Here is an 18,511-nt window from a genome sequence, read left to right on the forward strand (position 1 = left end):
ATGCAAGGAGCACATGTACAGGTATTTTAATAAGCTCGCGTATAACTAGCCTCGGTATAAGTGTTCCGATAAAAAAGTACTAGCGAGGGAAGCACAAAAGGTAAAGCTCGACGCTTAGAAGAAAAAAGAAAAAAAAAAGAAAAATTTCGCCGGATTTGTTCCCTCGCCTTCCGGTTTCCGGCCAAAGAACAACGCAAATTTTTGCAACAACAAGATTGGTATTTTTTATGAAACGCGACACAGCAACTACGGTGGCACGATATAGTAGAGTACGAGGTTAAAGGAGTATAATAAAATGTCGACGATGAGTGTCGTGTCGAATTCGTCGGTCGAGGTTGACTCGGATTCCTCGAACGACGTATCCAGCAAAGACGATGGACCCGCCGAGCAAAAGTTCATCCTGCGTAACGAGCTGTACAACAGCCTGCTGGCAAGCGCCCTCGGCAAGACGGTGCTCAACAGGCACCTGAACTTCAAGGAGCAGGGGATTAATTTTAATCTGGCCAATTTAAAGGATAACCTGAACGCGCTTGGCGCCCTTAAGGAGCTGAAGGATCTCAAGGGTTTGACCGTGAGCAGCGTGCCGGCTTTCCCAAGAAACCTTGCTCTGCATAGGGAGGACCACGACGAGGTCAGACTATGTTCCCCACCATTCATTCCCTTTATCTTTTTTCTACTTGTTTTTCGTTCGTTCCTCGTCGTCGATCGATTTTTCCTTCGTTTCTCGTCGTCGATGGATTTTTTTTTTTTTTTTTTTTTTCGTTGAATCGTAATCGACTGATAAATGGGAAATGACATATTTCCATGGAAAGTGAAGAAAGTAGTGCTGTTGGAATTCTGGCTTGCATAAGGAATGCTGATCGCATTCATTTGTAGTGTAATAGGGCCGCAATCTTAAAGGCAGGTGTTTTTATCGTTTACGCATCTGAAGATCTGTACTTTCAGTTCTGTAATCGAATACACTGTGGAAATTCGGATTGGCGGGAGATAGAGAACTATGAGATTGAAGGGTACTGAGAAAAATGTTTGCCAAAAAAAAAATATTATTCGTCGTTTTCCATTCCTACAACTAGTGACACGAAAGATGTATAAATAATTTTCAGGTACCTGCATTTTTATTTCCAAATAATTTCACGTACGATGGACATATATATATATTAGTATCAGAAACTGTGTGCATCGTGAAACATCTTGAAAGGTATAACAAAGATGCGTGGAATTTTATAATTCAATAGACGAATACAATTTTTTTCAGAGGATTGGAAACTTTAAGCATCAAATGTTTTCACTGTTCTTCTGATTGTAAATTATAATTATCGGAAATACCATCGTGACACTCTCTTCGGTTCGTAACACACGATAGCACTTCGTAGAAAGTAGAAAAGTTTCGCAGTAAACAGCCGCCTCTCTCTCGAGCCATTCCGAACTTACGGCATCAAGATCAATAATCCCCGAAAGATTCCACGTCTTCACTGACCTACCCTTTTTCTCGCGATTCGAGCAACCCCTAAGAGTGGAAGAAAACAAATTCACAAATTCTTCCGCGAGGAAAGAAAAGACCCAAGTACAAAGTACCCACCGAGCAAACAAATCAATTGCCAGCGAAGAAACTAAGAAATTTTCAAACGAACTTCGCCTTTAAAAAAACAAAAAAAAAAGAAAAGGCGAGGAAAAATACGTCGACGCAATCTCGAAGAAATCATCCAGCGTGCTCCACTTTTGAGAAACAGACGAATTTGGGGGTGCAGCTTACGAGGAATCGGCAAACGCTTGACGCATAAGTCTTAGGTCGGAAAGTTAGCGGATACTTAGGTTTGGATACCAGTTTCCGTGTAATGGACGCGGAAAACAAAACGGTTGTAGATGCAACTCGAAGAGATTTCGCAGTTGGAGAAAATCTTGTTTGCTTGACAATTACTTTTTGTTCCTCCATCGAATCGAGACTTCGACTTCTCAACTAAGTACTTTGTCACTTTCTGTTCACATTCTCTTTTTATCTTCTCTCCTTGGTTTCACTAATTCTTTTCTTTCTTCTTTGTGTTTCCTAAAAGTTTCGATTAAATCCCTATTTTGAATTTCGTGATATTTTTATTAGTAAAACAGTATTGGTAATTTTATTGGCATAAGCACAGCCGCAAAACTACTCTGCCTTGGACTTAGAATGACTTAGAGTACATTGCTATTTAATTCAATTAATTCGTAGTTAATTAGAAAATGGCGATATATTTTTGCGTACATTTTTCTTCTCGGGAAAAGTGAAAGACGAGTTAATTTTTATTTATTCGTCCATGACCGAATATCGAAATCCACGAATTCAGAATGTTAACTTTGCCATCTGTCTTGGCTCTGTTAAATCCTTCTCGTCCACGAAATAAAGATTCCGTTATTGCCCCTTCTCTGCGTTGTTTTAACTCGCGTAATCGTTGGATTATATCACCGCAGACGTCTGCAATTATATTCTCTGCGTATAAACAAGCTAAATACGGTGGAGATCGGCGGTGAGACAGCGGCTTTCTTAGCGGGTGGAAATTTTTCCGCGGCTTAATTCATTAACTTGTACGACCACAGCCCTCCGTGTCGGCTTCCTGTTGCTTCCTTTTGCTCCTGGCCGAGTTATCGCCGTGTGGCAACTTTTCTTGGCACGTTCGCGGTTTTGGCTCGGCTTGCTTGATTCCGCGACAACTCTTGACCCAAATCCATGACGCACTTTTCCTCCAGTTTGTTTTTTCCATCTCTTCCTTTCTTTTTTTTTCTTTTTTCTACTCGCCCGAACGACGCCGAAACGTCTCAGTGAAAAATTCATCCCAATTACGCTCTTGTTCCACGAGCAGTTTCTCGATCTTTTCGTTGTTTTTATGGTCGATAAAAATTACATCTCTGCACAGAAACTGCTAAAAATAATGCCAAGCGAATACTGGAGCGAACCCCTGGCCGCAAATTTTTCCAACAATCTTACGTCGTATGCTGGAATAACGCGAGATTTTGACGTGAAGCTGTTAATTAGATAATTACAGTGCGAATATTTATGCGGATCTAAATCTTTACGACGTTTACGACCGAGCAAATGGAATTTACTTGAATAGAATTTTGCACAAATATAGGAAATTCCGAAAGTAAAATGTTGGCTGTAACATGTGGCGAATTAAACAGTTAGGTGAATTATCGTATCGCATTTGCGTAATTGCGATCCCCTTTCGGTAGAATCGAACAGTCGATGTTTCGTCGAATATGGGGAAGGAAGAAGAGAGAAGCACAAGGACGCAGAGGAGCGCAAGTCGGTTGGAGAACGTGTAATTAACTGCGAGGCAATAATGAAACGCATCATCCCCCTTAGTCGGAGAAATAACAACCCTTGTGGGGCCCCGTAGCGATGATTCTTTGAGAAACTAGCAATCCGCTCTGCGATTTCTAACGAGCTTTCTCACGATCCGTGTTAGACGATCAATTAACAAATCTGCCCTCGTTAATTACTAGCTCGGTCGTTCGATCGAGCGTCGAGGGTTGAATAAAGAATTTCGTTGAAAGGAACTTCATTGATACGAGAATTCATTGAGATGTTAATAAAAGACAATCGTTCTACTTTATCCTGCCTATGGTTTAATACCTTTTAACAATTTGGATGTTACGGAAACGCATACGCGTTAATTTCTAATCAAATTGATAGAACAATCCACTGGACGCAATGCGTGCGTCGATAGCAGCAACCGTGTGGAAATTCGATTGCGTTTTTAAACGTTGTTATTTATCGAAATCTAACGCTTCGTTTCTACAACGTTAAGGTTAATACATAGGACGTAGTAGAATATCGCGAGTACTATTTTCGCTTGTTTCCATTTCCGCAAGGATGAACGCCGCAGTTGCTGCGTTCGACGACGTATCGATTCGCCATCATCTGACATTTCTCCGGCCGCCTCATAGCCATGAATTTCTCATTGCGAACAGTCGATGGCTACGATCGTTGCGCAATTATGCACAGCCGAATTCCCGTGCACGATTTATTCTCGAACGTCTACTCCTTCGATTCAATCGAGTCTCACCGCAATGAATGGATTTCTTCGTTCTTTCCAGCGTCAATTATCCGCTGTCATTCATTCTTCCACGAATTATTTTCATTCATGATTTACAGATTTATTTAACATTCCGCGGGGAACGATCGAGGAAGAAACATCTGACTATTTAATTCTTCCGAAAATAGCAATAGAAATATCGTAGATTGTATTTCAGAATTTATTCACCATCATTTTACAAAATTAACATTATTCTACGTATTTTACTTCGTATCCCCTTTCTCCTTTTATCCTACAATTGCTATACGATCTGATGGTTCTTTGATCCGATCACAATCTCATAGAATAACGATATTGTCGGCAGAAATATTTTTAAATGTCGGAATTTCATGTTTTCAAGTCGCATTACGTCATGGGCAACTTAGCCTTTCAAATTAATTAAATCGTACACTAACATACTCAAATTAATTCGTACAGTCGTTGTAGAACATAAACGTGCCAGGAAAGTAGGAAAGTTTGATCATTTTAATTGATAAGAAACCTGAAATACGAGCGGAAATCCGTTACATCTTAACGCTCATAGCGTTGAAGCGCTCTTTGTCCTCGATATCAGACAGATCTTAATCTTTGATCGCAAATAAAATGTATATGTACGTATATCGTAAGAAGAAGTTTGTCGGGGTAGCAGGATCTCGGTTTAGCCCGTTCAGGTGTCCAGGCGTCACGCTCGCTGATTTATCGATCAATTTATTAATGGGTCAGCTCTTCTCGTGCGTTCGATCATGAATATCCGATGAAGCGGCTCGGACAGACGAGCGAGCCTCATAATTACTGTGATTAATGCTCGGGATCGGGATTAATTGCTTGGCCGGGCTCATTCTCGAAAATTGTTGGTTCGCGGAAAAATCGGCTAACCGGTCTGCGCATCTTTTTTTATCCCTTCCTTTACCGATCTTCCTTTCTTCCGCTAATTCTTTTCCTCTTAACGAGAGTCACGGCTACGATCGTCACGATCGATATCACAGTCGAGTGACTTTTGTGCAAATTCATATTTTTCGGAATACGATTAGAATAGAAAATTGTTTCATCCAACGGTAATCACAGGTATCATATAAATCGCTATACTTTGGACATTTTGTACATTTGTTCGTATCGCGTGCATCGCGTGCAATTTTCCACTTGCCATAAATCGATGAGAATCCGCAGTCTGTTGTTCGTTATCAGCGCCTTTTTCGAGTATTGACCGCGAAATATCAACGAAACGTTGGAAACTGTGGCGGCTTACTGCGAGCCTTGCAACACTTTTCAAGGCCATTCGCAACCACGCTCAACAATGTCAACCGTTTGCGGTCAGCAAGTTATTCCACTGACATTACCAACTAGCCGAGGCGATAAACGTTTAAAGACAAATTATGAGCGTCGCTACTGTGACGATTTCCGACCACAGAGCGCTAATTATATATCTTTTTTCGCTATCTAAAAATCTAAACCAGTCACGCAACAAGTAGAAGGAAATCTCGCGCCGGCTTGCAGGAAGAGGAACGTTTAATCCGGTGGATCGATCGATCTCCAATTAACCTGGTTGCTTTTCTACCTTGCAGAAAGCCTCTTTCGCGTGGTCTGAGGGCGGCGAGGAAGGTGGCGGGGGCGGAGGAGGCGGCGGAGGTGGTGGCGGAGGCGGTGGTGGAGGTACAACCGGCACCGGTACCGGAAACACGGGCCCAACCGCCACCGGAGGCGGTGGATTGGCCCATTGGGTCAGCGTGATGGCGGAACACATCCACAATCCACACTCAGCTACTGGGGTGGGCGGTGTCCATCATCAGCAACAGTCACCCCCTCAGCCACCTTATCCATGGAACAACGGCCTCTCCGGTGATGTGAGTAGCTACCTTTTAATTTGACGAAATTCTCGATCGACGATTTACGATCTTCTTGTCCCAGTGACGGCCAAAAGAAAGATTTTCCGAGTAGAAGAAAAAAAAAGAAGGTGTTGTAATTTTACAAAATGTATATTATTATTCGTATAATTCGAAGAACACAATTAGCATGTAGTATTTATAAAGAATATGTGGTATATAATTGTACGTGATACGGTAGGCGAATGTTTAGTGCGGGAAAACTGCTGGACAGAGATTTTACTTTGCTCGTATACGCAAGTATCAATTAAGTTAATTTTCTTTTGTCCGCCACTGTTCTGTATGCGAGTTTACACTTGAATAAATTTTTACGTCGTTATTTTTACGTCACGCGAGAACGTTACCGTGTAATGTTAGTACGTACAGAGATCTCCGGCAAGATCGAAGAACTACACGGTTGACAGTGTTAATTAGTAGGAATTAAACAGTGCGGTATCGTGGATAAGCTGAGAATGATAATTGGCGGAAACGTGATAGGGATGTACATGTAGCTGCTTAGGAGATAGGCTGTCGGAGGTGAAGATTACTCTGCTATTAATTAGCAGCGAATTAATAAGGAATTAGAAGTTTAGAATCTTTCTTTGGAGATTTATTGAACATATACAAAACTCGAGAGTTTTCATAACATTTTCCGTCACAATCGTCGACGATGTTCCGCGAACATTCGAGTCAACGGGAATGAAACCGTGGAAGAGTCTCGTGGAGCGTTGAAAATAACATTAATTGTCAGAAATACAACGATAGTGAAATACTTCTGACGAATGTTCTGCAGCGTGTTTCTCAGAAACCATAGGGATAAATTGCTTAAATATAAACGCAGAGGTGTCATTTTCTGTTATAAAATTTACCTTAGAATATGGTAACCATTTGTACAATACGCTTCGTACGATAAAGAAATCCATGGAGATAATTCTTGGCGCGTTCTTTAAAATATTAAACACCAATTATGAACGATGTATCAGTCGAAGGAATGTTTCATGCAGTATTTTAGGAAATTTGAGGTGTCTGTCGCGATCTCTGGTCGGAAAGATTGTATAAACTCCGCGGTTCCCACGATTCCGTCGACCACGCTCGACTTTGCACGCTAATTCCGCGTAATCTGCGCTTTAAATCTCAGAAATTTCCTGCTGATCTCTCTCTGTCGTTGAATTAACAGTCGTCGAAGTCAGACGCGTCTCGCGGAGCTGCAGCAAACTTTCCCGCCTCTGATTTAACGGTAGCTGAAACTGCCGAGCGTTAACTTGCTCGCCACGACGAAATAATTCGAGGATTAATTTTATACCCGACATATTACGAAGTATTACGAGGCAAGGACCAGTTAATTGGCGACAAAGAGGCCGGCGGTCTCGTAGCCGGATTCCCGCCGCGAAACTTTTACGACGAGTTCCATTTCTTCCGCTCGATACTTTCGTACTCGATAAGCGTTGTAAAATCGCTTGCAACCGGATGTCTTCATCCGAGGCAGAATTTGCTGCATCTGGACAGATTAAAGTGATGTTTATCTATATCTGTTCCACGAAAAGGTGTAAACTGGTTCCCCTGGAAACCCAATTCTCAATAAAGTTGGCAAGGTTAGACTGAAAAATTGCAGAAGCCGGTTGTAAAAGACCTGCACGCTCTTCCTCGAAAAGGAATAGTTTCGTGGGGATCGGTCTGATCGCGATAAAGTTAGACTGAACATCTTCAGAAGCTGACACATGCTAGAAGAGTAGACAACATTTTTTTGAAACATGTGATTTTGTGCGAATCGTTTCGAATGCCACGAACTTGTTCGTTGAATGAATCGAACGAATGAATTGCAGATGTGGCAGAAAACTACGCGATATATTTCGAAAGAAATAGTTTGGAGGGAATCGTCCTAACTATGACAAAGTTAAACTGCAAAAATTTGAGAAGCTAATAGTAGGAAGCTAGACAGCTTTTCTTAGAAATATTTTTGGCAATAGTTTTGGCAAAAATTATGTAGATTCTGTAGAAAATTCGAGAAACTAGTACCAGGAAGCTAAACGATATTTTATGGGAAGTAAGTGTTTGTCCTCGCTGTTCCTGCGATCGTAACGTGGAAGACTGGCTCGACATCAAACGGCTCTGAAGCCTCGTCGAAACGCGCGTAAAAAATATCCCATAAGAAAGCAGACGATCTTCTAACGGACGAAACACAAAGAGAAAAGAAGAAAGCGAACGGAGGAAGCAGAAACGTGGATCGAAATGGCTCGGAAGACACCGTTAGACTCGCGACGCGGACGAGGAAATGTGCGAAAAAAAAAAAGGATCTCAACCCCTTTTTTTCGCGAGTAACGGGTTACCCCTGGTTTAGTTTCGTTTGCCGCACCTCTCCCTGTGTCTCCGGATGAGAATCCTGCATAATTTCGACGAGGATTCTGCTGGATTGGAAGCAGGAAGAAAAGGACGAGGAAGAGAAGACAAAGAGGTCAATGGGTGCTGGGTGAAGAAGAACAAAAAAAAAAAAAAAAAAGAATGACGTGTGGAGGGTAGCGTGGAAAGGGTTGAAGATCGCTTTGCATACTCCTCGCTCCGCCCCGAGGTGGTTGAAAAAAACAAACAGACGGAAGCGCGAAAAAAAAATGTTCACGGGACAACAAGGGTGAGAGGGTTCGTTTGAATGCACGCGGATTCGAAGAGTTCTCGCCGCGCTGTTAAGGGTGAATTTCTCCTTTTGACCACGCAACGGTACCCGAGGGTCTCTTTTCAGAGATTCTTGTTTCTCGATCTTGCAAAGGATCTCGTGTAATCTCGTGATTTTTTCATTTGCTCCTCTTTTTTGGTATCAAGTATGTTGTTCGGGATTTGAGGAAGAAATTCGGAAACTCTGAGTTTTGATAGCGGATGACGAGGGTAGTTCACCGTGATCTTCCTGGATTATTACGTTTCATATCAGTTGTGACGTAAAATATGGGTGGCTTTTCGAAACTCAACAAAGAAATACCTGACTCCGGTTCGCTTAACGTTCTTTTTCTTTTTTACAAAATTTAAAATAGTAGAATATTCGGAAGAAGCAACTTATCTATCGCTCTAATACCAACTACTTTCTAAATAATCAGTTATGAAGAATGAGCAGTTCGATAATTCTTAATTCGAAAATCCCGGGTCTCTTAATTTAAAAATCTCGCCTCGTAGCCGGTTCAGAAAATTTCTCCCAAAGTAACGGAAAATTTAGAAACATCGAGCTACCGCATGATAATTATTAAACGATGCGGCATCAAGTCTACTCATCGATCGAACGTTTTCAAAGATCTTCGTTTCGAAATTCCCAACTTGCCTAACACTAACGTACCTCGAAGGGCCCGGAAGAAACGGTCTATCGCAAAGGCAGTTGCTAAATAATCCCGAATCATCGTTACCTGTCACAATCCACCGGATTCTTAATACAAAAAAAAAAAAAAAAGAAAAAGAAAAAAGAAACGAAAGCTAGTCTCGCCTTAAATTCACCACTCGCATAAGGACAATCGTAGCAATCAGACGCAACCGATTCTTCGTTGAAGAGACAAAGAAGCCACGAAAAGAAACGTTGCTGCACACTAACGTGACACGAGATGCTAAGAATCCAAATCGTCGAATCGAAATGACCGGTCAGGGTGCTCGAAAGGGTTGGTTCGGGTCGTGAGGAGCCACGGCATGCGGAAGATGCTTGCGTGAGCTGTATAGCAAGGATCAGCCGGTTTTTTGTCTAGGCTCGGGTGCCCGCAGGACCCACGCCATGGGTTTGTCGGAGAGGTCTGGAGGAAAAAACAAGGAGCCACGACAATAAGGGGACGATTTAAATAATCCGCGGCATGCAAATGCCTCGGAGATTCTCACGGGCCGTGAGCTTTCGTCCAGGGAGAGCGGGGAGGTGATCGAGACGAGAGAGAAAAGGAAGAAGGACACGAAGACAATCGACCAATCTGCATACGAACTCATACGGGTAGCGCGTTTCAACCCTTTCGAGTGTCCCGGGGATGATCGACACCGTCGCGGAATCTAATCGAGGGATCCTTCTTTTGAACGTCCTCTGTCGCTTCTGCGACTTTCTTCTCTCTCTCTTTTTTTTTTTTTTTTTTTTTTGGCGTTAGTTTTGTAACCGACGTGGAATGTTTTTTCGAAGTTGGAAGCTACAGACAGGAATATACAGCGGGAATGTGATCCATCTGATTTATCCGGGCTCCACTTATTGCAACAAAATGCTTGTCAATGGTCGATTAGCTGGACTTCTGCTAGTCGAATTCACTCGTACGAGCTGCTGTTACGTGGACGCAAAAATAATAGATAATGGGGAAAGTTGGCGAGTTTTTATTACGCGAACTCCAATTATACAGAGTGTCCCGTAGCAGGGAATTGCTTCGGTGGCAGATTCTGCAGGTAAAAGGGGCAAAAGGAGTTCTCATAAACGTACGCCCTATTCGACTTTGTTTTCCAGTCAGGGAGACTTTTTTTTTTTTCTTTAACAAACTGTATCTGCATACCTTGGCGTTCCTATATCTCAGCATTGCGACGTTTATTGCTCTAATGACTTCTACGTGAGACGGTAAGAAAATGTTTGCTGAATTAGAATACAGTATCAGATGTGGAGTTCTGCTTGCGAATAGGTAGACGAAATTAGTTCGACTATTTCCATCTTTGATGGAATTATTCCAACGTAGAACTCGCTGCAATTTGAAAACAAGATCAAACAGCGTATATGTCCATGTGAACCTTTTTTTTTTTTTTTTTTATTGTTTTCGTGTTGTGGAAAAGCCCGTGGAAACTGTTTGTCCTGCGACAAGATCAGATAAATGGAGTTTCACTATAGTTGAAAGCTACAGACAGAAATATACGAAGTGTTCTTTCTGTTTAAAAAGGATGTTTTTAAGTTTCGAATAGAATGACAGATTTCTTTGGCTCGAAATAGAGCTTTTAAATCGTGCAACGACTCCTCTTCGTTTTTCCTGTTCGTATTAATTATCCTTACAGGAAGATCATGCGCAGAGACAATTTTAAAATTCAATAACCAATTTCATATTACCGAAACTGCTCTTTTATTTGATTGTGACATTAAACATGTATTTTTGCGCTTTATCAAATTCAAGACACCACCGTTTACTTAACTGTTCATTAAAATGTTAGAAATCTTCCATTTATTTTTAGGGAAATCGCATTCCTGAACTTTACGAATCGAATTCGAAATTAAGAAATTAAGAAGAACCAGCTTGTCAAGTTCCTGTCGCGTGCTCCTTATATAGAACTATAACCTTTATTCTAAAAAAAAATTCGACGCATATTTTCTTCGTGAAAGATCGCTGGAAGTGTCACGCGAAATGTCACTTCTTTTCGAAGGAAGAATATCTGTAAATTTTGGGCTAAGGAATATTCCGTCGATCTACAGTGAAATCTTCAGAACCTCTCCTTCAATTTTCCTGTAATCTCTTTTCTTCAACCGATAATACTCGTATATCAATCAATTGTCCTTTTAAAAATTTACAATATCCACTCTAAAAAAAGTTTCGAGAGACCTACTTCTTCTCGAGCAAGCTATTCAAATAGTTGCGAGTTAAGAATAGAAGCGAGAACAGTTGTCTCAAAAAATGGTGTTCGCTCTCGCGTTAGACCGAAGCTTCCTTCGATTTAGAATCGTTCGCACTCTCGCGTATTTCTTTCATGCGTGTTACCTGTGACGAAACTGTTCGGAATAGTCAGGCGTTATTCTCTAAAAATTCTCTTCTCGAGCCAATGTAACGTACATTAAAGCACTCTTACACGTTACAAATTATCCTTAAAAAAAAGACACGTGCACCTTCCACCATAAAAAGCCATCCCTTGACAAAAAATATGATATCCACCTTGCAACAGCGTTGCAACCCCAAGCGAACAAGAAGGGGGAAAAAACCTAAAAAGCAAAAAAGCAGGGCAAGGACTATGTAGGTCGACTCTGTAGTTTCTGAAAGTAGTTCAAGGCTGCACTGCGAGCCTCGTGCGGCATGGAACACAAGGGGGTTGGAAAGGAAGAGCCGGTGCTGGTGCCCCTGTAAACAAGTTTTCGGATGTTGTAATCTGTCGCCGGTTTCGCCCAGCGGGTGGTCAACCCTTTTTCCATGCTTTTTTACGCCTGCCCGACTTTAATCCCTTAAAACGCTTAGAGCAGCTCTTTAGGGTAATTTCTAGTAAAAGAGGGGAGAAGAGTTAAACTATGAAAGGGGTGAGTGGATACAGCCGCCAAAGGCGAAGATGCAAAACACCTTGGAAAACAGCGGCCCAAAGCGACTAACTGGAACATGCCGTGCCGCGTGAGAGTCCTGCAAGAAGCTACCCCATGAAGATTATGCAAAGGAAGATTCCTTCGCCCCTTTAACTCCCGGTTCCCTCGTTCTACCCCTGCGCCACGCTCTACCAGAATGAAAATTAAAATAATGGCCCTGCTCGTAACCCCGCGCCAATTTCTATCCCCCACCCTTGCGTGTTTTCCTCTTCCCATCTCCCTCAAGCTACCCTTATCCTCTCTTCTCTTCTTTTCCTCCCTGTCGTTCTGTTTTTAAGCTTCTCCTTCGTTCAAACTTTTTTTCTCCGCTATATGTTTCTCCTTTTTCATCCCCCCCCTTCTTTCTTTCTTTCGTTCTCTACAAGGATCGGGGATGCAAATAGCGGTACAACGACATTTTTGTCTCCGCTCGACGTGAGACAAAAAAGAAAAAAGAAAGAAAGAAAGAAGCTAAAAAAAAAAAAGAAACGGCGCGTTACAGGGGCCGGCTCTCATTGTCTCGTTCACGGATTCGTCACGGGGTAGTAACCCCTTCCTTCGTCGATCTGGATCGGCTAATGAATTTCCGCGTAACGTATCGCGGATCGAGAAAGGGGTTAGCGAACATTTTTTTCGTAATTTTTTTTCGAAGGGAACGTAACCTGGGACCAGTCTTTATGCGTATCAGGGCTGAACGGCTGTTCTGGTTTCATAGGAAGTTTTTTCGATTGCTTTTTTTGGCGGAGAGTCAATGTCGCCATGTTAACTTTCGTTGCATAGGTATCCACAGGGTATTTTTATTATTGCTTCGTTTTCTTTTTCTTTTTTTTCATTTGCTTTTTTTGAATATTGTACAGATCGTCACGGGGTGGAATTACCGGTTTAATTTATTGAAGATCGTTTGATAGAAGCGTGGAAGAATAAATTCGGACCAGGAATAATCCGCCGTCTGTTATGATATAATAATGGGAATATTCTTTTGTGTAACTTTCTGTTTTTGTAACGTCGGTCAACTGGTGACGCTGAGAAATTAATTCTTCGTATAGATCGTTTTACAAACTCTTTCGAATGTGATGCTGTGAGAGACGAGAGAGATTTGGTTGGAAGTAAAAAAATGGACATTCTGATTATAATTCTGGAAAACTACAGAGTTACGTTGGGACTTAAAGAACGAGACGTGCCGATTGTAATTCCAACAACCCTGGAACGAGTTACGTTGGAAACGAGGGAAAGAAATCGTTGCACTGTGATTCCCAGAAACTCGAAAGTTACGTCGTAAACGAAAAAACGAGATCTTGCGACTACAGTTGTGAAAAATTCCAGTGAAATCTCATCGTAGACGAAGAAAAGAAACAATGGTCGTTATAATTCTCGGAAAGTCTCGAATTTACGTTCGAAACAAAGAAATCCTTTGATCGTAATTTCACAAAAATTCCACGTAACTTGCGTTTAAAGTAAAAAAGAAATCTTCCGTAATTCTCGAAAATCCGAAAGAAGTTACGTCGCGGAAGTGAAAAAAAGAAAAGAAGAGGAAAAAAAAAAAAAGAAGAAAATAGTTGCTCGTTGGAAATCGATTCGTAGAAAGGGTGAACGTACTCTCTGGACGTTTTGTACCAGCTCTCTGGAAAGGAGAAAGAAAGCAAAGGGAATCGGCGAGAAATCGTTCTGCCTGGACGGACACGGCGAGAGGATTGAAGAACGGAAACACGGTGGAAAAAGGGCCATAACTCTGTCCTGGGCCCAAATGTTGTGACATGGTCGCCAGAAAAGGGGTTGTTGCTCGCTGCTACATGTCTATTGTCTCTTTGGCTCTGCGGGGGGTTGTCTCTCTGGGGGAATCCTAATGGAGAAATTGGAAAGTGTGAAATTTTCGCAGGTTGGAAAATGACAGTTTGCGGACAACGCTCGTTTTATGGTCCAATGGGAATATTAGAACCGTGAAAATACTTCAATTTCCTAGTTGCTCATTTTCCTAATAATTTAGCTTCCTCCAATAGAGTCATGATCCATCGATTATTCCTCGTGTTTTCGCAGGACTAAGGAGGATAAATTCGATATACGTCTCTTGGGAATTATGCCACATTTTATACAAAGTCTGTTTATCGCAAACAACGTTTAAAGTTAAGAATTAAAGCTGACTAGTGTCGCTGCAATTATCACCGTTCAGGCTTGGTTATTTCAAAAGATGTTTGAAGCAGAACTCGCTTTGTTTCTATTACTCTACATAGGTGAGCTTGCCGGATTTCAAAGTGATCTTTGTTCCCTTTTAATGGAACTAGTTTCACGTAGATAGACGCGTAGCTGATTCCGCCACGAGTTTATCGACGTATATAAACGATCTCGCGTTCGCAGGAAAATTGCAACTTCTCCGAGACTTGGAAATTAAAAGAATGTGAAATTAGTTGCAACTGTAACGTAAAAGTTGTACCGAAGAAATCAAAACGATTGCGTCTACGGGCAAACCGACTTTATATTCGAGAACTTCGCTTTACGAAGCAAACGTTCATTTCGCCGAACGTTTACCCTGCAAATTTACAATATCTTTCACTAGTCTATAAAACAGCCACTAAAAACCTGCAAACCCACAGATTGACACGTCCAACGCTAAACGAACAACAAAATTCCACGAGTTGCTCCGCGAAGCAATAACGTAACGTGTCCCCCTGTAACCGTTTTAAAATTGCCAACACCTCCGGCCAGCGAAGAAAAACAAAAAGAAGACCAAGTGCAGTGACATTTACGCGGGATCGATTAACGAAAACGCAGAGTAACGATACAGATCCGGCATGGTCGTGAACAAAGACGGTTCCAGCGATCACGGGGAAACCGTTAGCCCCGAAGACGTGACCAGGAACCCGGTGGAAGCTCCGTTAGGCGTCGCGAAGAAGAAAAAAAAAAATTAGCACCCATGAGAGACGAACGTTTCTTCCGGAGATTACGCGGTCCCTGGGTCGCAGACGAGAGGAGGAAAAAAAGCGTGTTCGCGGTGGAAAGGGACGCGCAGGTGAAAGGGGTGCGTATGCAGATGACGGTGAAAGTGGCGTACAAAGGGCCCATAGTCTCACGCTATTGTAGGCCCAGGTAAGATAAAGGTTGGCTCGGCCCTCAGGGCGACCCGCAACCATACCTCCTCCCTTGATGTCTCTTTAATTTTTATTAATGACGAGGAATTTGAATTTCTGCATCGGTGATATGGGAACGAGACGATCTTTGAAGTTGGTCTGGTCGCGTACGTGACACGGATGGATCTTCATGGGCTAGGCTCCTTCTCGCCATCGATCATAATTATCCGGTTTACGGGACGGGTTACGATGTCACGAGGAATTTTCCACGCTGAACAAGCGGTAGTTAGCTTTTGAAAGGTTTCACGCTTTTCAGCCAGCAATTTTCTAGAGTGAACAGGTTTTGGCTTTCTGTCCAACTTGAGAAAGTTTCAGCAAGCTCCGCGGTGGCTGACACTTGCGCTATTTGCACTTGAACGCTGCGAATGTTCCTTTGTAGATTTTTACAGCATCCAGGGCCTGTGTTTTATCATCTTGCGAATAACAGTAACAACAATAAGAAGCCTGTATCTCGTTCAGATAACGAAGATAGAAATGTGCCGTCTTTTATGTGTAACGAAATCGTCCTAATTTGTTGGTTGTTGTTGGAAAGTTGAGCGTTTGTGCGCACTTTTCGTGCGTATTCTATGTATTTGTGGAAAATAGAGGAAGCTTCCATGGACTGGTCAACTGTCAGAGGATCGGTACTCTCGGTATGAGGAAAGATTTTATTTTTTAAGTCTTAAGAAACTTATATCTGCGATATTCACGTTCGCGCAATAGTCGCTCGTTAACATAACAGTTGCGAAATAGAATTGCTGGGAAAATCGTATGGATTTGAAGGGGAACTCTGTGAAAGAAGAGTAAATGTCTGCGATGGAAACACTCGAATAGGATTTCTAAGTTGTTTCACGAATTCGTAATTAAAGAATCATATCGAAGGAACTCGTAATCAGGGAATCGAACGGGGGCTGTTTCAGTTCGTTTATGTATACGTAATTAGCAAATTCTAATGAAAAGATTCATAGTCGGAAGTGTATATTTAAAGAAGGGAACTAGTTACATTGGAATAAAATTTTTCAATTTCACGGGCTCGCAATTAATAAATTACGATCAAAGGATCGGTGGTTGCGGGAATTAAACAAGAAAATTATTACATTCATATTTGCCAGTTCCCTTAAGCATTCGTAATTAAAACATTCTATTGAAAGGACTGACGATAAATCACAATGGAAAGGTTACCAACGAGGAAAATATATTAAAAAGAAGAATAATAGCCCTGAATAGCATCTTCGAGTTCATTTACAATTTACATATTGTTCACTCAAATCTTGCTATTGTTCTTCCAGATGAAACTTGGGAACAACGAGAGCTGATGAAAAGACGTAATTCTGTCAGCTAAATAGAGCCAGTCACGGCTTATGAAAAGACGTAATTTTACGTCAGAACCTGTGAATCTATGAATAGAAATATTAATGAAACCGAAAATAAATAAATATACGAAGAAAGAAAGAGCTTGAATTAAATTTTAGAAAAAAAGTTTGTACAGAAGAATTTTAAAAATTCGATGGAGAAGGAAATTGTCGCTTGGAGGTAACCTGCTGATAATTCTCTGATACACGAAAATTATTTTGTCGCGTACTGGACGAGTCTCGCGACCAAGAACACGCGCAGAGGTTCTAATTAATGCATACCGTGTTGTCGGTTCGTTAAAGTGGCGCGTAGAAACGCGTGTCGCGAAGAAACAGTAGGTTCAGTGTTTTAGACGGCCACGTGTTTTTTAATGACGAGGAGCAGACGCCGTGGTGTTTCATTGAATCGATCGAGGGGGCCCGATGTCTCCCACGTCTTTTTTTTTTTTTTTTTTTCTTACCCACTAACAGACTCGTTTGGAACCAAAGGAAACTGTTCTCGAAAAAAAAAATATATATATATATATATGTCGGAACTTGCATTCCTTTCATACCGGAACGAGATAAATACGAAACTTAAAATTAGTCCAAGAAAATATTCTCGACATTTACGTATCTTCGAATCCTCGTCTATTTACGTGGACAATTTTTATGTTCTGATTTTTAGACTGTGAAAAATGAAGAAGAATATGTGCAGGTTAGAGATTGGAAGCATAAAAATGTGCAGAATTGAGATGTACAGAGTATTAGGTTGTCCGAAAAGTTTCTTTCGTTTCAGAAGGTGATAATAGATGAACAACAATTTCTGTTTTATATTATTTTATTGAATTATGACCCATTTCGTTCTATTTCTATTATTATGTTCCTGCATAATTCAATAAACTGATATAAAACAAAAAAACATTGTGCGTCTATTATTTCCTTATAGAACGAAAGAAACTTTTCGGACAACCTAATATCAAGTGCAAAATATTCGTCGTGAGAATTCTTCGATTTAAATTCCATTTGTTCAGTTGTGTTTAAAGAAATATATGTTTGCATAAACGTCAGATATTGTTGGAGGTATCGTTTTGATTTAATTCATGGAATGTGAAAATCTAAACCGAACTGTTAGAAAAAGTGGGTCGATTGGAAATAAGCTTCGAAGGATATTAAGTAAATTCCGTATCGCTGTCAGTCGTCGATCAATCTAGAGTTATATAACAATTCTGTAAATCCAGGATTCTGGTTGCTACCTAAAATAATTCTCTTTTCCATCTTCAATATTTCATGATGCCGGCGAAACGCTTTACCGCGGCATAATATAAAATAAATTCGCAGTTTGGTGGAATACGAATCGGCAAGAATAAAATTACACAGCGTGGTCGGGATCAAAGTAACGAGAGCGATAACACGGGTCGTAGGAGACCGCCGCAAATTTCGAGGGAAAGGACGCGTGAAAAGTTACGCGATTAAACTTTCAACTAGTTCCGCGCGTCACAATCGAGATTTACGGAAGTTGGCGGGACTTTGGGGGAAGTTCGGTCGAAAGAAAATCGTGAAAGTTCAACTGCTAAAAGGGATTTCCACGCGCGCGCTACCCTTTCCTTTCTCACTGCCCCTTTTGCGAAGCGATCGAATCGAGGCAGCCGACCACCGCATTCGAATCTTTTGCGCCGAAGAAGAAGAGAGAAAATCGTAAATAACCACGATCAAACGAGGCAACGTGGAAAAAAGGGACGATCAAGGAGGAAAATTGTCGGCGAATATATCCGAGGAAGAAGCAACGTGGAGAAGCATAGATTCCAGCGTGCGAAAGTTACAGGAGATTTCTCCAGCTACGAAGACACGCGAGTCTCGATTTCCTGATTGTAAATGCGTCGGAATTTTGAGAAACAACAGGCACAAATTTTTCTCTCACGTTGGCAAGCGATGCCGTTGG

At 41.5% G+C, this 18,511-nt stretch overlaps 1 protein-coding gene across 2 annotated transcripts in view; it reads left to right on the forward strand.

The window, feature by feature from the left end:
- LOC139993160 (zinc finger protein rotund) overlaps positions 1-18,511 on the forward strand; it is a 247,346-nt gene that overhangs the window by 78,866 nt on the left and 149,969 nt on the right. For both annotated transcript variants that reach the window (XM_072014638.1, XM_072014639.1), the window contains exon 2: positions 5,609-5,887. In XM_072014638.1, coding sequence (XP_071870739.1) covers positions 5,609-5,887 — 279 coding nt within the window. The remainder of the gene's footprint in view (positions 1-5,608; positions 5,888-18,511) is intronic.

Source organism: Bombus fervidus, chromosome 12 (assembly GCF_041682495.2).
Source record: "Bombus fervidus isolate BK054 chromosome 12, iyBomFerv1, whole genome shotgun sequence".
In the NCBI taxonomy this organism is placed as follows: Eukaryota; Metazoa; Arthropoda; class Insecta; order Hymenoptera; family Apidae; genus Bombus; species Bombus fervidus.